Raw genomic sequence first — 17,254 nt, forward strand, 5'->3', positions numbered from 1 at the left:
GGCAGCACTGGGGAGAGAGGGAGAGAGATGGGGAGGACTGGGGGAGAGAGACGGGCAGCACTGGGGAGAGAGGGAGAGAGATGGAGGACTGGGGGAGAGAGACGGGGAGGATTGAGGAGAGAGGGAGAGAGAACGGGCAGGATTGGGGAGAGAGAGAGAGAGAGACGGGGAGGACTGGAGAGGGAGGGAGAGAGACGGGGCAGGATTGAGGGGAGAGAGGGAGAGAGACGGGCAGGATTGGGGAGAGAGGGAGAGAGACGGGCAGGATCGGGGGAGAGGGAGAGAGACGGGCAGGATCGGGGAGAGAGAAGAGAGAGACGGGCAGGATGGGGAGAGAGGGAGAGAGACGGGCAGGATTGGGGAGAGAGGGAGAGAGACGGGCAGGATCGGGGAGAGGGAGAGAGACGGGCAGGATCGGGGAGAGAGGGAGCGACGGGCAGGATTGGGGAGAGAGGGAGAGAGACGGGCAGGATTGGGCAGAGAGAGGGAGAGAGACGGGCAGGATTGGGGAGAGAGGGAGAGAGACGGGCAGGATTGGGGGGGAGAGAGACGGGCAGGATTGGGCAGAGAGAGAGGGAGAGAGACGGGCAGGATTGGGCAGAGAGAGAGGGAGAGAGACGGGCAGGATTGGGCAGAGAGAGACGGGCAGGATTGGGCAGAGAGAGAGGGAGAGAGACGGGCAGGATTGGGGAGAGAGGGAGAGAGACGGGCAGGATTGGGGAGAGAGGGAGAGAGACGGGCAGGATTGGGGAGAGAGGGAGAGAGACGGGCAGGATTGGGGAGAGAGGGAGAGAGACGGGCAGGATTGGGGAGAGAGGGAGAGAGACGGGCAGGATTGGGGAGAGAGGGAGAGAGACGGGCAGGATTGGGGAGAGGGAGAGGGAGAGACGGGCAGGATTGGGGAGAGGGAGAGACGGGCATGACTGGGGAGAGAGAGAGGGAGAGACGGGCATGACTGGGGAGAGAGAGAGGGAGAGACGGGCAGGATTGGGGAGAGAGAGAGGGAGAGACGGGCAGGATTGGGGAGAGAGAGAGGGAGCGACGGGCAGGATTGGGGAGAGAGGGATGGAGCGACGGGCATGATTGGGGAGAGAGGGAGGGACAGGATTGGGGAGAGAGGGAGGGAGACGGGCAGGATTAGGGAGAGAGGGAGCGGCGGGCAGGATTGGGGAGAGACGGGCAGGATTGGGGGGAGACGGGCAGGATTGGGGAGAGGCGGAAACGGAGAGACGGGCATGATTGGGGGGAGAGGGGGAGGCGGGCAGGATTGGGGGGAGAGGGGGAGGCGGGCAGGATTGGGGATAGACGGGCAGGATTGGGGGGAGAGGGGGAGGCGGGCTGGATTGGGGGGAGATGGGCAGGATTGGGGGGAGACGGGCAGGATTGGGGAGAGGCGGGCAGGATTGGGGGGAGAGGGGGAGGCGGGCTGGATTGGGGGGAGATGGGCAGGATTGGGGGGAGACGGGCAGGATTGGGGAGAGGCGGAAACGGAGAGACGGGCATGATTGGGGGGAGAGGGGGAGGCGGGCAGGATTGGGGGGAGAGGGGGAGGCGGGCAGGATTGGGGGGAGAGGGGGAGGCGGGCAGTATTGGGGGGAGAGGGGGAGGCGGGCAGGATTGGGGATAGACGGGCAGGATTGGGGGGAGAGGGGGAGGCGGGCTGGATTGGGGGGAGAGGGGGAGGCGGGCAGGATTGGGGGGAGAGGGGGAGGCGGGCAGGATTGGGGGGAGAGGGGGAGGCGGGCAGGATTGGGGGGAGAGGGGGAGGCGGGCAGGATTGGGGATAGACGGGCAGGATTGGGGGGAGAGGGGGAGGCGGGCAGGATTGGGGATAGACGGGCAGGATTGGGGGGAGAGGGGGAGGCGGGCTGGATTGGGGGGAGATGGGCAGGATTGGGGGGAGATGGGCAGGATTGGGGGGAGGCGGAGATGGAGAGACGGGCAGGATTGGGGAGAGGCGGGCAGGATTGGGGGGAGACGGGCAGGATTGGGGGGAGGCGGAGACGGAGAGACGGGCAGGATTGGGGAGAGAGGGGCAAAGATGGGTTGACTGGAGGGAGAGAGATAGACATGGACAGGACTGCGGGGAGAGGGGGCAAGAGAGAGAACGCGCTAAAGTGGGGGAGAGTGTGAGGGAGAGCAAGAGGGGATAAGCGAGGGGGAGAGGGAACGAATGAGGGGGGGAGAGGATGAGAGAACAGATGAACTGGTGTACGGAGAGAGAGGGTGGGATGGAGACGGCAAAGGGCGGGCTCCTTGATCTCCCCCAGTTTCTGAATTAATAAGCAGTTCCGCTAATGTTGGGAGATTTCTTTTTAAAATCACAGAGGTCTTTGGCAATAAACTGCTCCATGGGCATCCTGGGCTCCGGGCCATGTTTGGAGTTTAGTTGAAATGGGGTTTAGACACCATCCCTGAGGGAAATTGTAATGCCCATTTTTGCAGAAATATTTTCAAATGGATGGCAGCCTTCCGGATAATCCTTCAAAATCAATTCACTGTTAGTGCAAGGAAAACAAAACACACAAGTTGTAGTTGTGTTATTAATCAGTGCCTCTTATACAACAGCATTTGTCATTTATATAGTACCTAGAATGTAATAAAACATCACAAGGCATTCCTCAGAAACAATTAGCAAACAGAATTTGACACCCAAGGCACATCGAGGGTAAGCAACCAAAAGCTTGAGCAAAGAGTGAAATTTTGAGGATTCAGAGAGAGAATTCCAGAGCTTTGGGCTGGGAGAGTCGAAGACAGGGCCCCAACAGTGGAGCGATTATAATTGGAGGGGCACAGATATGAGGGTTGTAGGGGTGGAGGAGGTTGCAGATAGAGAGGGACAAGTCCCTGGTGGGGTATGAGGATGAGAGTTATAATTTGGAGACATTAGTGAACTGGGTGTAGATCAGTGAACAGTCGTGATGGGTGAATGGGACTTGGTGTGAGTTACAATGTGGATAGCAGAGTTTAGGATGAGCACCGGTTTGACAAGGGCGTATAATAGAAGTTTGGCTGGGAGAGCATTGTAATAGTCAAGTCCAGAGAGAACAAATGTATGAGAGGGTTTCAACGGCCAGAATGAAGAGGCGGGTCGACGCAGGACAATGTTAGGACAGATGGTTTTGGTCATGGAGAGTATGTAGGGGATGTATGATTGAGATGTACACAGTAAGAATGGGAGCTGGGATTTTGTGGCTGCATCTCTCAATGAGACATTGATTTCAGTGCTGGTGAGTGGCCTCTCTGTACACAGCTTGTTTCTCTTCAGTACATTCTGTCCTTTAGACTTTGTGGTGCTGACATTTTGTTCTAAGACCTGAACATGATGAAATTCACCATTCAGCCAGTGCTCCAGCATAACCCAGCTCTGCTGATGCCCACTCCAGTGGGAGGGGAAGAATCCGAGCAGCACAAAATCTCGAATTTTTCTCTCTTGCCTACTCAATTCTTTCTGTCCTGGGATGGGAGTTATGTATTTGACATGAGCTCCATTATAATTTCCAACAGCTTGACCAGACGGCACTGTTCAGACAGTCCAGGCCACAAGGCCAATGACACGTGGACGGACATATGTCTCAAAGAAGATTAATAAGGAGCGAAAAATTAGAGTATTTTTTTTATTATTCATTCAGGGGATTTGGGCTTCGATGCTGGTTCAGCATTTATTGCCCATCCCTAATGTGCTTGAGTAGGTGGTGGTGAGCTGCCCATGTTTGACCTGATGCCATAAGACTTCATTGGGTCTGGAATTGATATCGAGGACAACCAGGGCAACTCCTTCCCGACTGTATACCACTGTGCCGCCACCTCTGCTGGGTCTGTCCTGTCGGTGAGACAGGACATACCCGGGGATGGTGATAGTGGAGTCTGGGACATTATCTGTAAGGTATGATTCCATGAGGATGACTATGTCAGGCTGTTGCTTGACTAGTTTGTGAGGCAGCTCTCCCAATTTTGGCACAAGCCAACAGATGTTAGTAAGGAGGACTTTGCAGGGTCGACAGGGCTGAGTTTGTTGTCGTTTCTAGCACCTAGGTCGATGCCAGGTAGTCCGCCCAGTTTCATTCCTTTTTTGAGACTTTGTAGCAGTTTGATACAACTGAGTGGCTTGCTAGGCTATTTCAGAGGGCATTTAAGAGTCAACCACATTGCTGTGGATCTGGAGTCACATGTAGGCCAGACCAGGTAAGGACAGCAGATTTCCTTCCCTAAAAAATACATTAGTGAACCAGATGGGTTTTTACAACAATTGACAATGGTTTCATGGCCATCATTAGACTTTTAACTCTAGATTATTTTTATTGAATTCAGATTCCACCATGATTATGAGAGAAAGCCAGCCAGAAATATAAAAACAGATAGTAAGAGTTTTTATATTTAAAAAAGAGAGTTAACAAAGTGAGTGTTGGTCCTATAGAAAGTGAGTCTGGAGAATTGATAATGGGAAAACAAGGCGATGGTAGATGAATTGAACCAGTATTTTGCAACAGTTTTCACTATAGAGGATACAAATAACATCCCAGAAGCAGCTATAAACCAGGAAATAGAAGTGGGGAAGGGAGTCCAGAAAATTGCAGCCACCAGAGAAGTGGTACTGAGCTGCGAGCTGACAAGAGCCTGGATCCTGATGGACTTCATCCTAGGGTCTTAAAAGAAGTGTCTAGTGAGATAGTTGATGCATTGGTTTTAATTTTCCAACATTCCCTAGGTTCGGGGAAGGTCCCATTAGATTGGAAGATAGAAAATGTAACTCCATTATTCAAAAAGGGAGGGAGACTGAAAGAGGGAAACTACAGACCAGTTAGCTTAACATCTGTTGTACGAAAAATATTAGAAGCTATTATTAAAGACATTATAGCAGGGCACTTAGAAAAATTCAAGGTAATGAGGCAGAGTCAACATGGTTTTGTGAAAAGGAAATCGTGTTTAACCAACTTATTGGAGTTCTTTGAGGAAGTAACATGTGCTGTGGATAAAGGGGAACCGGTGGATGTGCTGTACTTAGATTTCCAGAAGGCATTTGATAAAGTGTCACATCACAGGTTATTGCGGAAAATAAAAGCTCATGATGTAGTGGGTAACCTATTGGCACGGATAGAAGATTGACTGGCTAAAGGAAAGCAGAGAGTAGGCATAAATGGGTCTTTTTTCAGGTTGGCAAGGTGTAACAAGTAGCATGCCATGTGTCAATGCTGGGACCTCAACTGTTTACAATTTGTATAAATGACTTGAATGAAGGGATTGAATGGATGGCTGCCAAATTTCCTGGTGACTCAAAACTAGGTAGGAAAGTAAGTTGTGAAGAGGACATAAGGAGGCTATAAACAGATATAGATAGGTTAAGTGAGTGGGCAAAGCTCTGGTAGATGGTGTATGTGGGAAAATGTGAAATTGTCCATTTTGGCAGGAAGAATAACAGAGAAGCATATTATCTAAATGGTGAGAGATTATAGAGCTCTGAGGTGCAGAGGGATCTGGGTGTCCTAGTGCATGAATCACAAAAGGCTAATATGCAGGTACAGCAAGTAATTAGGAAAGCTAATGGAATGTTATCACAGTGGAATTGAATACAAAAGTAGGGAGGTTGTTTCAGTTATACAGAGCACTAGTGAGACCACATTTGGGGCACTGTACAGTATTGGTCTCCTTATTTAAGGAAGGATGTAAATGCATTGGGAAGCAGTTCAGAGAAGATTTACCAGAGTAATACCTGGAATGGGTGGGTTGCCTTATGAGGAAAGGTTGGATAGACCAGGCTTGTATCCACTGGAGTTTAGAAGAGTAAGAGGCAACTTGATTGAAACATATAAGATCCCGAGGGGTCTTGACAGGGTGGATGTGGAGAGGATGTTTCCTCTTGTGGAAGAACCTAGAACTAGGGGTCACTGTTTAAAAATAAGGAGATGCCTATTTAAAACAGAGATGAGACAAAATGTTTTCACTCAGAGGGTCATGAGTCTTTGGAACTCCCTTCCTGAAAAGGTGGTGGAAGCAGAGTCTTTGAATATTTTTAAGGCAAAGCTGGATAAATTTTTGGTAAGCAAGGGGGTGTTAGGTTATCGGGGGTGGGTGGGATGCAGTTTTCAGGTCACTATCAGATCAGCCATGAGCTTATTAAATGGCGGAGCAGGCTCAAGGGGCTGAATGGCCTACTCCTCTGTGTCCGTATGTTTAGCGAGCTTTCATTGTAAAGAAAAGAACCAATTTACATTTCTGAAGCACCTTTCGCATTCTCAGGACTTCTAGGCTTGGTTCGCAACCAGTGAAGTATTTTTGAAATGTAATCACTGGAGCATTAGCTTGGTGGTTCTTTTACTGATTTACTATGTTAAAGATGCAACATTATTGCAAGGGTGCCAAGGTCAATTACATCTCTTTAAATCAGTAATGACCAGGGGATTGAAGCAGAGATGTACTGGTTCACTTGTCTTGGTATGATACTAAACTGTCACCACAAGAGGGTGTTTTCTCCTCTGGGGTAACAGGGCACACTTCCCTTTAACCTATTACAATGCAGTGCTAACATTGTAGACTATAACCTCAGCTAAGGAGTACATACATGAACACAGCAATAACACAGTAACCCAGAGGCCTGACCTAATGGTTCAGAGGCATGAGTTCAAAGCTAGGGAAATTGAATTTCAATTAATTAAATTGGGAATAAAAACCTAATCTCAGCAATGAAACCATGAAACTACCACATTATTGTAAAAACCCACCTGGTTCACTAATGCCCTATAGGGAAGGAAACCTGCTGTCCTTACCTGGTCTGGCCTACATGTGACTCCAGACCCACAGCAACGTGGTTAAATGCCCTCTGAAATGGCCTAACACACCACCCATTTATAAGAAATTGCTACAACAAAGTTAAATTAAGATTAAAACCCAGACGAATCTTGCACTGGCCGATGCACCAGTAACACAAGGGCATTCTGACAATTTCCTCCTATCACCTGGGGGTTTGTGCCAAAATTGGGAGAGTTGTCCCACAGACTAGTCAAGCAACAGCCTGACAGTCACACTGACCGAGTCATACTTTACAGCTCATGTCCCAGGCTCCTCCATCACTACCCCAGACGTGACAGCAGCACAGTGGTATATAGTCAGGACAGAGCAACCCAAGAGACCTCAAAATTGACAAGAAGTCTGATATCATGAAAAATGGGCAAGGAAGCGTTCTACTGATTGCCACGTACCACCTTCCAACAGCTGCTGAAATAGTACTTCACCATGTTGAACACCACTTGGAAGAAGCACTGAGTGTAGCAAGGGCACAGAATGTACTCAGGATGAGTAGCTGAGCACCTTGGATACAGCAAAGGCTCTGGACTACATTGTTAAAATTTTGCATTTCACAACTAGCCGTGCCCCCAGCCAAGCTGTTCCAATTAAGTGCCAGGCAATGACCATCTCCAACAAGAGAGAATCTAACCATCTCCCCATGACATTCAATGGCATTACCATCACTGAATTCCCCACTATCAACATCCTACCATTGACCAGAAACTGAACTGGACTAGCATATAAATACTGTGGCTACAAGAGCAGGTCAGAGGCCGAGAATCCTGCGGAGAGTAACTCACCTCCTGACCTCCCCAAAGCCTGTCCACCATCTACAAGGCACAAGTCAGTGTGATGGAATCTTGTCCAGTTGTCTGAATGCGTGCAGCTCTATCAACACTCAAGAAGTTGGACACTATTCAAGACAAAGCAGCCTGCTTGATTGGCACCCCATCCACCACCCTTAACATTCACTCCCTCCACCACCGACACACAGTGACAGCAGTGTGTATACCCTCGACAAGATGCAATGAAGGAACTCGCCAAGCTTCCTTCAGTAGCAACTTCAAAACCTGTGACCTCTACCACCAAGCAGTAGCGTAGTGGTATTTTCACCAGACTAATAATCCAGAGACCCAGCGTAATGCTCTGGGGACCCGGGTTCGATTCCCAGCACGGCAGATAGTGGAATTTGAATCCAATGACCATTGTTGATTGTCGGAAAATCCCATCTGGCTCACTAATGCCCTTTAGGGAAGGGAATCTGCCATCCTTACCTTGTCTGGTCCACGTGTGACTCCAGACCCACAGCAATGTTGACTCTTAACTGCCCTCAGGACTGGCCTAGCAAGCCGCTCAGTTGTATCAAACTGTTAAAAAAATCAATAAAAAGGAATGAAACCGATAGACCACCCGGCATCGACCTAGGCACCGGAAACAACAACGGCAGACACAGCCCTGTCGACCCTGCAGAGTCCTCCTTATTAACATCTGGGGGTTTGTGCCAAAATTGGGAGAGCTGTCTCACAGACTAGTCAAGCAACAGCCTGACATTGTCTCTAATGTATGATTCCATGAGTATGACTATGTCCCAGACACCGCCATCCATAGGTATGTCCTGTCCCACCAGAGGACAGGCCCAGCAGAGGTGGCAGCACAGTGGTATACATTCAGGAGGGAGTTGCACTGGGAGTCCTCAACATTGACTCCAGACTCCATGAAGTCTCATGGCATCAGATCAAACATAGGTAAGGAAACCTCCTACTGATTACCACGTACCGCCCTCCCTCAGCTGATGAATCAGTGCTCCTCCATGTTGAACATCACTTGGAGGAAACACTGAGAGTGGCAAGGGCACATAATGTACTCTGGGTGGGGTACTTCAATGTCCATCACTGACTGGCTCAGTAGCACCACTACTGACCGAGCTGGCAGAGTCCTAAAGGACATAGCTGCTAGACTGGGTCTGTGGCAGGTGGTGAGGGGACTGACAAGAGGGAAAAATATACTTGACCTCATCCTCACCAACCTGCCTGCTGCAGATGCACCTGTCCATGATAGTATCGGTAGGAGTGACCACCAGACAGTCGTGGAGACGAAGCCCGATCTTCACATTGAGGATACCCTCCATCATGTTATGTGGCACTACCACTGTGCTAAATGGGATAGATTTCAAACAGATCTAGCAACTCAAAACTGGGCATCCATGAGGCGCTGTGGGCCATCAGCAGCAGCAGAATTGTACTCAAACTTAATCTGTAACCTCATGGCCCGGCATATCCCCCACTCTACCATTACCGTCAACCCAGGGGATCAACCCTTGTTCAATGAAGAGTGCAGGAGAGCATGCCAGGAACAGCACCAGGCATACCTAAAAATGAGGCGTCAACCTGCGAAGCTACAACGCAGGACTATTTGCATGCCAAACAGCATAAGCAGCAAGTGATAGATGGAGCTATGCAATTCCATAACCAATGGATCAGATCTAAGCTCTGCAGTCCTGCCACAACCAGTTATGACTGGTGGTGGAAAGTAAACAACGAACTGGAGAAGGAGGCTCCACAAATATTCCCATCCTCAATGATGGAGGAGCCCAGCACATCAATGCAAAAGATAAGGCTGAAGCATTTGCAATAATCTTCAGCCAGAAGTGCCCACTGAATGAACCATAATATTCCGGCAATAGTACTGAAGACTTATGCTCCAGAACTTGCCGCGCCCCTAGCCAAGCTGTTCCAGTACAGCTACAACACTGGCATCTACCCAGCTATGTGGTAAATTACCCAGGTATGTCCTGTACACAAAAAGCAGGACAAATCCAACCCAGCCAATTACCCCACCCCATCAGTCTACTCTCGATCATCAGTAAAGTAGTGGAAGGGGTTATCAACAGTGCTAACAAGTGGCGCTTGCTTAGCAATAACCTGCTCACTGACGCCCAGTTTGGGTTCCGCCAGGGCCATTCAGTTCCTGACTTCATTACAGCCTTGGTTCAAACATGGACAGGAGAACTGAACCCCAGAAGTGAGGTGAGAGTGACTGCCCTTGACATCAAGGCAGCATTTGACTGAGTGTGGCATCTAGGAGCCCTAGCAAAACTGGAGTCAATGGGAATCAGGGGGAAACTCTACAATGGTTGAAGTCATACCTAGCACAAAGGATGATGGTTGTGGTTGTTGGAGGTCAATCATCTCAGCTCCAGGACATCGCTGCAGGAGTTCCTCAGGGTAGTGTCCTCGACCCAACCATCTTCAGCTGCTTCATCAATGACCTCCCTTCCATCTTATGATCAGAAGTGGGGATGTTCACTGATGATTGCACAATGTTCAGCACCATTCACAACTCCTCAGATACTGAAGCAGTTCATGTCCAAATGCAGCAAGACCTGGACAGTAACCAGGCTTGGACTGACAAGTGACAACTAACATTCGCACCACAAAAGTGTCAGGCAATGACCATCTCCAACAAGAGAGAATCCAACCATTGCCCCATGCCATTTAATGGCATTAGGATTGATGAATCCCCCACTGTCAACATCCTGGGGGTTACCATTGACCAGAAACTGAACTGGACTAGCCATATAAACACTGGCTACAAGAGCAGGTGAGAGGCTAGGAATCCTGCAACGAGTAACTCGCCTCCTGACTCCCCAAAGCCTGTCCACCATCTACAAGGCACAAGTCAGGAGTGTGATGGAATACTCCCCACTTGCCTGGATGAATGCAGCTCCAACAGGTCTCATTCAGGACAAAGCAGCCGCTTGATTGGCACCCCATCCACAAACATTCACTCCCTCCACCACTGCTGCACTACAGGAACTCACCAAGGCTCCTGAGGCAGCACCTTCCAAACCCACGACCACTACAAGGACAGCAGACACATGGGAGCAGCATCACCTGGAAGTTCTCCTCAAAGTAACTCACCATCCTGACTTGGAAATATATCGCCGTTCCCTCACTGTCGCTGGGTCAAAATCCTGGCGCACTATTCCTAACAGCACGGTGGGTGTACCTACACCACATGGACTGCAGTTCAAGAAGGCAGCTCACCACCACCTTCTCGAGGGCAACTAGGGAACCCCTGTTAAACTGACTCACTCCCAAGGTGAACCCCCCCCCTCCACCGCTCTGTCAAACTGACTCACTCCCTGGGTGAACCCCTCCCCCAAACCGCCCTGTCAAACTAACTCACTCCCAGGGTGACCCCACCCCCCAAACCGCCCTGTTAAACTAACTCACTCCCAGGGTGAACGCCCCCCCCCCCCCCCCCCCCCCCACACCACCGTCCTGTTAAACTGACTCACTCCCAGGGTGACCCCCCCCACAAACAGCCCTGTCAAACTGACTCACTCCCAGGGTGACCCCCCCCCCCCCCCCCCCCAACCACCACCCTGTCAAACTGACTCACTCCCAGGGTGAACCCCCACTGCCCTGTCAAACTGACTCACTCCCGGGGTGACCCCACCCCCACTGCCCTGTCGATATTGACTCGCTCCCGGGAAACCAGATGTTCTTTTGAAGAACAAGTAATCGCTGTTGTCCTTCCTGATCTCGAGTTCTTCCTTTACAAATCTTGGCAATTTGTAAGAAGATGAACGTTTCTCAGGGTGAGAGTAATTATGGTGGGGCGTTTTCCATCAAGGACCTCTTTTTGTGCAGCACCGGTTTTTGCAGTTTATCTGAAAGATTTACAGAGGTGTCCAGGATGTGATCTCAGTCCATGAATGTCTGACCTTGTGTTTTGTCTTTGTTTCTCTCTTTCTCTCTCTCTCTCTTGGTTCTGTTTCTTTGATCAGGAGGTGCAATGGCCCAACAGGTTCCAGTGCAGACGATTCAGTTACACCAAACCTCGGGGCAGGTGAGCGTGCACCAGTCTACCCTACACACGGCAACTATCAGCGACAGCAACTCCGAGATTTCTCAGACCTCAACCAGCGGAGCAAGTAAGGACTGCCCCGCCTCACCTAGTTCACATATTGCGCTTTCTAGGTCCCCCCTGGTCCCAGTCCCAGTCCCAGCCTCCCTCCCCTAGTCATTATCCTCCTCGTCCTCTTCCCTGTCCTGTCCCAGTCCGTGTTTCTGTCCCTGTCAGTCCTGAGCTGTGGCTGGGATTGATTCCCAGTCATTGCAGCTTCTTCATCTCAACCAAGACACTCAGAATCACGAATACCCCAGAATTCAAATGAAAATTAATCTCACCTCTCACCAGCATACCCCTCTTCCTCAGTCACTCTGCTCCTCGCCCCACATATCCCTCTCCCTCGGTCACTCTGCTCCTCGCCCCGTGTATCCCTCTCCCTTGGTCCCTCTGCCCCTCACCTCGTGTGCCCATCTCCCTCAGTCACTCTGCCCCTCGCCCCGCAGGCCTATCTCCCTCGGTCACTCTGCTCTTCTCCCAGCATGGTCACTCCCTTGGTCACTCAGCCTCTCACCCCGTGTGCCTGTCTCCCTCGGTCACTTGCCCCTCATCCTGTGTGCCCATCTCCCTTGGTCACTCTGCCTCTTAGCCCGCGTATCCCTCTCCCTCGGTCACTCTGCCTCTCGCCCCGCGTACCCCTCTCCCTTGGTCACCCTGCTCTTCTCCCAGCATGGTCGCTCCCTCGGTCACTCAGACAATTTTAAATACCCCTGCTGTATTCTCCTCTTCCAATGACATCTTGAGTAGATGGGGCTTTACCTGCCATCCTCTCTTCCCAAATAAGCAGTGGAGTTGGGAGAACTTGGTGAAATCACGGATGGAGGCTCTGCTGGTGAAATGTCCCTCACAATCTGTTGTTCTGAAGGTTAAATAAAAGGCAGAGATATCATTTCAGTAATGTGCAATTATTGACCGTAAGTCTAGTGAGTGGCACAAGAGAATGCACTACGCTGGAGCATCATATAAAGAGGTGGTGGCCATTCTGCCTCTTGAGCCTCATCTGTCATTCAGTTAGACCTTGGTTGATTTGTACCTTAACTTCATCTATCCACCTTGGTTAGGAACGTAGAACATAGGCCTTAGGAACAGGGGCAGGCCATTTGGCCCTTCAAGCCTGCTCAGCCACTCAGTAAGATCCTGGCTGATCTGATTGTGGCCTCCACTCTCCTGCCTGTCCCCCCGTAACCCTTGACTCACTGGTCTATCAAAAATCTGTCTAACTCAGCCTTTGATAGATTCAATGACCCAGCCTCCACCGCTTTCTGGGAAAGAAAATTGCACAGACTAACAACCCTCAGAGAAAAAATTTCTCTTCCTATCTGTTTAAAAGAAAGACCACTTCTTAAACAATATCCCCCTAGTCCTAGTCTCCTCCACAAGAGGAAACATCCTCTAGTATCCACCCTGTCAAGTCCCCTCAGGATCTTATGTGTTTCAATAAGATCACCTCTCATTCTTTTGAACTCCATCAAGTATAGGCCCAAACTGCCCAACCTTTCTCTGTAAGCTAAGCACTTCATCCCAGGAATCAGTTGTGTGAACCTTCTCTGAACTGCTTCCAACGCAGTTATATCTTTCTTCAAATAAGGAAACTAAAACTGTACACAAGATTCTAGATGCGGTCTCATCTCTAGTCCCTAATCCTTTGTCCAACAAAATTTATCAATCTCAGTTTTGAAATGTTCAGTTGACTCCCCGTGCCCCCCATCCTTGACGCTATTTGGGGAGAGTGAGTTCCCTAGAAAAAGCGCTTCTGACATCATCTCCGATGACCTGTCTCTAATTTTAAGATTATTCCCCCTTATCTGGACTCTTAGGGCTGAGGAAATAGCTTTCCTCTGTTTACCCTCATCTTAAATACCTTAGATAGTTTGCCCTCCACCTTTTTTAAATTCAGAAGAAATGCAAACCATCCTTATAATTTAACACTTTTGGTCCTGGTATCATTCTGGTGAACCTGGGCTGCATTCCTACAAAGAATAATATATCTTCGTTGAGGTGCATCACCCAGAAATGAACCAAGCATTCTGAATGGGTTAAAAACAAAAAACTACTGCGGATGCTGGAAATCCAAAACAAAAACAGAATTACCTGGAAAAACTCAGCAGTTCTGGCAGCATCGGCGGAGAAAAAAAGAGTCGACGTTTCGAGTCCTCATGACCCTTCAACATAACTGAGTATAGTTATGAGAGGGGTGAAATATAAGCTGGTTTAAGGTAGGGGGCGGGGAGGGGGGGAGAGAAGTTGAGGGTGGGGTGGTTGTAGGGACAAGCAAGCAGTGATAGGAGCAGATAATCAAAAGATGTCACAGACAAAAGGATCAAAGAGGTGTTGAAGGTGGTGATATTATCTAAGAAAAGTGCTAATTAAGAATGGATGGCAGGACACTCAAGTTACAGCTCTAGTGGGGGTGGGGTGGAAAGACTGACAAGGTATTAGTTGTAGATTTAAAAATAGGTGGGAAAAGAAAAATCTAGATAAATTATTGAAAAAAACAAAAGGGAGGGGGAAGAAACGGGGTGGGGATGGGGGGAGGGAGTTTAAGTTCTAAAGTTGTTGAATTCAATATTCAGCCCAGAAGGCTGTAAAGTGCCTAGTCGGAAGATGAGGTGCTGTTCCTCCAGTTTGCGTTGGGCTTCACTGGAACAATGCAGCAAGCCAAGGACAGACATGTGGGCAAGAGAGCAGGGTGGAGTGTTAAAATGGCAAGCGACAGGGAGGTTTGGGTCTTTCTTGCAGACAGACCGCAGGTGTTCTGCAAAGCGGTCGCCCAGTTTGCGTTTGGTCTCTCCAATGTAGAGGAGACCGCATTGGGAGCAACGAATGCAGTAGACTAAGTTAGGGGAAATGCAAGTGAAATGCTGCTTCACTTGAAAGGAGCGTTTGGGCCCTTGGACGGTGAGGAGAGAGGAAGTGAAGGGGCAGGTGCTGCATCTTCTGCGTGGGCATGGGGAGGTGCCATAGGTGGGGGTTGAGGAGTAGGGGGTGATGGAGGAGTGGACCAGGTGTCCCGGAAGGAACGATCCCTACGGAATGCCGCCGGGGGGGTGAAGGGAAGATGTGTTTGGTGGTGGCATCATGCTGGAGTTGGCAGAAATGGCGGAAGATGATCCTTTGAATGCGGAGGCTGGTGGGGTGATAAGTGAGGACAAGGGGGACCTTATCATGTTTCTGGGAGGGAGGAGAAGGCGTGAGGGCGGATGCACGGGAGATGGGCCGGACACGGTTGAGGGCCCTGTCAACGACCGTGGGTGCTTGCTTGTCCCTACAACCACCCCACCCTCAACTTCTCTCCCCCCCTGCCCCCCACCTTAAACCAGCTTATATTTCACCCCTCATAACTATACACAGTTCTGTTGAAGGGTCATGAGGACTCGAAACGTCGACTCTTCTCCGCCGATGCTGCCAGACCTGCTGAGTTTTTCCAGGTAATTCTGTTTTTATTCTGAATGGGTTCTGAACAGCCCTTTGTACAGCTGTAGCTTTTGTACATTCAGCATGTTATTGAAATGATTGTACAGTTTATAAAAGCTGAAACCCTTTCCTCTTGGTCTGTCAGTGACGCTGCCGGCAACAATCGTGACATCGTCTGTACCCACCTCGATGGCCAGTCATGTGATGTACCCTAGCCCCCATGGTACAGTCATGTATACCACCTCCAGTCCTGGCCTGTCCGACGGTGGACTCACGGTTCTCAACGCCTTTTCACAGCCTTCATCGGGGATGCAAGTCTCTCACAGCCAGATGCAAGAGCAGGGTAAGGTCATTAATGAAAGTTAATGGGTCTCCCTCTGAGGAAGTCCCACTTACAGCAAAAGGCTTTGGTGAACTAGTCAGGATCATCCAACACTGTACTTAGAGAGTTGGGCTTGTCTGGGCTGCTGAAGAAGTGTGTACATGTTCCTTTCACTGTGAAGAGCAGATTTGAATCCAGCCCAAAATGATGGAGCAAAGCTCTTGCCTTCTTCATGTCTCTAAGGTTCCTCAGTGTCTTGAGTTTGAACCCTTCTAGTTCCTAATGCACAACACAAACTCTACGTTGTTAGCTTGAGAATCACAGCGTATTATAGAACAAAGGAAGCCATTTGTTGGGGCACATTCTTTGAAGCTGTTATCTGATTAGTCCCATCCCCCATGCTTTTTCCCCGTAGCCCTGCAAATTCTTCCCCTTCAAGTTTTATCCAAATTTATTTCTGTTACGTCAATCAATAGTCTAGTAAATAGAGCCATGCAGGACATCCCAGCCCTGTGGATTGCACATCCTGTTCCACATGCTTCTCATGTTCTGGACAAATACAAACTAGGAGCAGGAGTAGGCCTCTCGGCCCCTCGAGCCTGCTCGGCCGTTCAATAAGTTAATGGCTGATCTGATTGTAACCTCAACCCTACGTTCCTGCCGACCCCCGATAACCTCTCACCCCCTTGTTAATCAAGAATCTGTCTAGCTCTGCCTTAAAAGTATTCAAAGACTCTGCTTCCACCGCTTTTTGAGGAGGAGAGTTCCAAAGACTCACAATCCTCAGGGAAAAAAATTCTCCTCATCTCTGTCTTAAATGAGCGACCCCTAATTTTTAAACCATGACCCCTAATTCTAGATTCTCCCACAAGAGGAAACATCCTCTCTATATCCAGCATGTCAAGAACCCTCAGGATCTTTAAGGTTTCGATCAAATTGTTTCTTACTCTTCTAAACTCCAGTGGATACAGGCCAAGCCTGTCCTTCCTCATAAGACAACCAACCCATTCCTGGTATTAGCCTAGTATACCTTCTCTGAACTGCTAACGCATTTACATCCTTGCTTAAATAAGGGGACCAATACTGTACATAGTACTCCAAATGTGGTCTCACTAGTGCCCTGTACAGCTGAAGTATAGCTTTCCTACTTTTGTATTCAATTCCCCTCACAATACATGATAACATCCTATTAGCTTTCCTAATCACCTGCTGTACCTGCACACTAGCCTTTTGGGATTTTTGTGACAAGTCCATGTGCAGGAAGTACAGATAGCCAGCTGCAAAATCTCGAGCTCTGGCTCTCAGCTGGTGTCTCTGCAGTGCACCTGTGACTCTGAGAGCTCCATGAATAGCATGGTTTTGAATGTGGTCACCCCACAGCTTAAGGGTGTGCTGGTAGAGAGGGGATGGGTGACAGGCAAGGAAAAGCAGGCAGGTCATGCAGGAGTCCCCAGAGTGCATTGTGCGCTCCAGTTGGTATTCAGTTCTGAATGCTGATGGCAGTGATGGTTCCTCTGGGGAGTGCAGCCAGAACCACTCCATGGTTGGCTCAGCTGTAAAGTGGGGCAGGAGGAAGATTGGGAAAACAATAGTGATAGGGAATTCTACAGTTTGGGGAACAGAGAGGTGTTACTGTGTCCACAATGTGAGTCCAGGAAGGTATGTATGGGTGATGAACAGCCAGAGATCATGGTCCACATTGGTACTGACAACATTGGTAAAAGGAGGGGTGAGGTCCTAGGGGCAGATCTTAGGAAGTTAGAAAAGAAACTAGCAAGGAGGACCCCAGAGATAGTCATCTTTATCCATATTAATAACCTA

At 49.5% G+C, this 17,254-nt stretch overlaps 1 protein-coding gene across 4 annotated transcripts in view; it reads left to right on the forward strand.

Annotated features, from left to right (window-relative positions):
- The window catches only part of LOC144681078 (serum response factor-like), a 123,874-nt gene that overhangs the window by 77,981 nt on the left and 28,639 nt on the right, over positions 1-17,254 (forward strand). For all 4 annotated transcript variants that reach the window (XM_078542792.1, XM_078542791.1, XM_078542794.1 and 1 more), the window contains exons 4-5: positions 11,576-11,722; positions 15,257-15,454. In XM_078542792.1, coding sequence (XP_078398918.1) covers positions 11,576-11,722; positions 15,257-15,454 — 345 coding nt within the window. The remainder of the gene's footprint in view (positions 1-11,575; positions 11,723-15,256; positions 15,455-17,254) is intronic.

Source organism: Cetorhinus maximus, chromosome 5 (genome assembly GCF_964194155.1).
Source record: "Cetorhinus maximus chromosome 5, sCetMax3.hap1.1, whole genome shotgun sequence".
NCBI classification, from domain to species: domain Eukaryota; kingdom Metazoa; phylum Chordata; class Chondrichthyes; order Lamniformes; family Cetorhinidae; genus Cetorhinus; species Cetorhinus maximus.